Source organism: Oryctolagus cuniculus, chromosome 12, assembly GCF_051225735.1.
Source record: "Oryctolagus cuniculus isolate XC-2025 breed Fujian yellow rabbit chromosome 12, ASM5122573v1, whole genome shotgun sequence".
Classification (NCBI taxonomy): domain Eukaryota; kingdom Metazoa; phylum Chordata; class Mammalia; order Lagomorpha; family Leporidae; genus Oryctolagus; species Oryctolagus cuniculus.
Genome location: NC_142878.1, coordinates 29,330,375 through 29,333,779, shown reverse-complemented (window position 1 = coordinate 29,333,779; position 3,405 = coordinate 29,330,375). Strand labels below are relative to the sequence as shown.

The following is a 3,405-nucleotide window of genomic DNA, read 5'->3' as shown; positions in this document are numbered from 1 at the left end:
AACATAAACATGCCACAGGGAACATAAGGTAATACATTTCTTTAAGAAAAACAAGTGAGTATATGCATTTATCAATGTTAGATAGAATTTTTTAAAAAGCTATTTATTTGAAAGCCAGAGAGAGAAAGAGGTCTTCCATCTGCTGGTTTACTCCCCAAGTTGCTGCAATGGCCAGAGCTGGGCCAGTCTGAAACCAGGAGCCAGGAGCTTCTTCTGGGTCTCCCATGTGGGTGCAGGGGCCCAAGCACTTGGGCCATCCTCTACTGCTATCCCAGGCCATAGCAGAGAGCTGGATCGGAAGTGGAGCAGCCAGGACTCGAACCAGTGCCCATATGGGATGCCGGCACTGCGGGTGGAGGCTTTACCCACTATGCCACAGTGCAGGTGAATGATGGGATGGAGAATATTTTCCAAACTGGACCATGATTGTTCTAATACATAGCCAAGGAACTGCTTCTGTTTTATTCTGCTCTTTGGGTTTTTAAAATTCAATTTTTTAGTTTTATTATCCATGGTGGGGCAAAACAAAAATGACAGGAATCAAATAATGTGGTTCACCTTTATTTACTAACTGCACATTTCTTAATTTCCTAAAAACTTCAAGAGTTTTCAAGCTTCAAGCAAAACACAAGGAAAGTGCTGCTTAGGCGGAAGAGCACTTTCGATACATTTGGTATTCATTGAGGATTATCCTCAAGTGTGTTACCTGAAAAACATTACAGCTTAAAATTGCAAGCTAGCTTTATAGGAAATTTCTAATAACAGCAGGGGGCTGAAGGATATGTCAAACCAAATACAACACTTCAGGGTAGACAAAGGAATTTATGTAAATGTAGACTAAACAATATTATGTTCCTATGATGTTTAGTACTATTGTTGTTCCTTTTGTTAAGTGCCTTGACTTTGAATGGTTAGTATAAGAGAACTGGAAACATTGTTTGCAGGATTAAGATTCAGAAAACTAAATCAGTTTAAAAACCAGTATTTTCAAATGTAATACAGAGCCAGGAAATTTACTTTATGTAGGCTCTAGAGTAAAACCAAAAACAACACCCATGTGATCAATGAACTAGCGTAAGGCAAGCACCAACAGAATGCAGACTCCCTGGAGACCTTTTAAAGCACTGAGAGCCGCTAGTTGATTCTACTGGGGCCCAGATCTGTCCAATATAAACTCAGTTGTCACCCGTGACCTTTCTTTAATAAAGAAAAGATTGGACAGTTGTCTCCTGAGTGTGAGATAATGTAAAACTTATCTGGAAAAACCTTTTTCATTGATACCCAACTGCCTTAAAGCTGTTAATCAGAGGAGATGGCGAAATCTAAAAACAACGTACAAGAAATAAGGCCACTGAGCTTCCAAGTGACAGAAGCTGAAACACCCCTAATGCCTACCATTACTTCATCTCTATTTACTTTTCTATAAATAAGGATTTTTCATACAAACTTGGAATTTCTGTTTTATTGAATGGTAACTGTGTAAATTAAGATTTTAAACAACACTTTTGACATATCTCCCTATATTCTCCCAACGTATATGGAATAGAATAACAGTAGCTTTTTCTATAAACGTGTTCTAATATTTCTTACTTAAGTGAGGAAACTATCATTTTTCATTATAACTTTCTGTATCACTATAAAACTTTCCTAGTGGGCTACATTTTAAAAACCAGATAAACATGTGAAGTATTTTAAAATTAAGAAATGTTTAAATTTTTGCCGGTAAACACAATCTATGGCACAGCAGAGACGGGCATGGTCCCAGGAAGCAGGGCTCCCAGAGTCCTCAGGAGTACAAAGCCCGCCACTTCGCCAAGGGGCCGTGGTCGGGGATGTACTTGACGCCACAGCCGTCAGGGATGAGGCGTTTGGCGGCCACCTTGTCTTCGAATTCGTCAGCATTGAACTTGGTGAAGCCCCACTTCTTGGAGATGTGGATCTTCTGGCGTCCAGGGAACTTGAACTTGGCCCTGCGTAAGGCTTCGATCACGTGCTCCTTGTTCTGCAGCTTGGTGCGGATGGACATGATGACTTGCCCAATGTGGACCCTGGCCACGGTCCCTTGAGGCTTTCCAAAGGCACCTCGCATCCCGGTCTGCAGCCTGTCAGCGCCGGCACAGGACAGCATCTTGTTGATGCGGATGACGTGGAAGGGGTGCAGCCGCACCCGGATGTGAAAGCCGTCTTTGCCGCAGCTCTTCACCATGTATTTGTTGGCACAGATGCGGGCGGCCTCCAGGGCTTCCGAGGAGAGCTGTTCGTACTCAGCCGACACCATGTGGCCACACAGAGGGAACTCGTCCACCTTCGCCTTCTTCCGGCCCAGGTCAAAGATCCGGATCTTGGCATCGGGCACACCTCGGCAGAAGCGCGACTTGGGGTACGGCTTATTCTTACAGTACCGGTAACAGCGAGCAGGGCGGCGGCCCATGGAAGTGGCTGGATCTCAGGGAGACGTGGAACACGCTCGCCGCAGCTCTACCTTCTGTGCCTAACCCAGGAAGACCAAGGGAAAGCCATCCTTTTACGACATCTCAACCGATGCGGCAACGGCGCTTTACGTCACTTAGCACGTTAGCCGAGGCCTGGGACGGTTGGGTGTGACTCCCGTGGGTTGCTGGGTAAGGAACCAGGCGTTGTCGGCATAGCACGGAAACTGTTTCCTGCTTGTTGGCAGTGTTGGGCTTGGCTCCTTTGCTGTAGGCTGCGCCGTGGATATAAAAGATTTATTTTGCTAGAGTTTAAAAAGCAATGTCCCTCCAATTCAAAATACTCTGTGTCCAGTTTGGCTAAGCAATCCATTTTCCAAAGCTGGTGGTCCCTGACAGCATTTGTGGCGCAGCTGCTGTTTGTGGAAGGGTGGGTGACCACCTTCCCGGGATGGAGTGCTGGCTGTCTTGGCATGTGTGCAGTGATAGGTCTCAGGAAGGGATGAGAGCAGACGGGAGACTGGGATAAGAAGAAATCAGTTGCAATTGGTTTTAGTGCAAGACATGGGCTTTATCATTTTGTTGTAATATAGTGAACAGATAGGAATGGGCCAAAACCACAGGGAGATCAGAAAGGAACATGTTGCAGTAGTGCAAAAAGAAGTAATTTGAATATTCTTTATTTTATTTTATAAATATATTTGCATGTGTATTGCTATGTGCCCAGCATCCATCATAGTGCCTGGAGAGGAGAAGTCTGTTGGGTGGAATGAAGTTGCCCAATCGGGGTTGCTATGTCGTCCACACTGGCTACTACCTGTCTAGACCGTGCTTTCAGTTTTCAAAACCCTAGAATTTTCTGTGAAACATGCTGCGATGGCTGTGTTGGGCCTCCCTGCGTGAACCTCTTTGTTTAATCCAAATAGTAATCAATCCTTGTTTTCATGGGACTGGACTAGTTTCTGCATTGAATTCC

At 44.8% G+C, this 3,405-nt stretch overlaps 1 protein-coding gene across 1 annotated transcript; it reads right to left on the bottom strand.

The window, feature by feature from the left end:
• Positions 1-554: 554 nt before the first annotated feature.
• RPL10L (ribosomal protein L10 like) lies at positions 555-2,565 on the bottom strand. Its single transcript, XM_008269619.5, has one exon. It carries the CDS (start codon positions 2,429-2,431, stop codon positions 1,787-1,789), a length of 645 nt encoding a protein of 214 aa, XP_008267841.1. The 5' UTR covers positions 2,432-2,565; the 3' UTR covers positions 555-1,786.
• Positions 2,566-3,405: the final 840 nt, after the last annotated feature.

Bases quoted from the DNA above. Each gene is read 5' to 3' on its own strand.
- RPL10L (XM_008269619.5), bottom strand. From the start codon at position 2,431: ATGGGCCGCCGCCCTGCTCGCTGTTACCGGTACTGTAAGAATAAGCCG.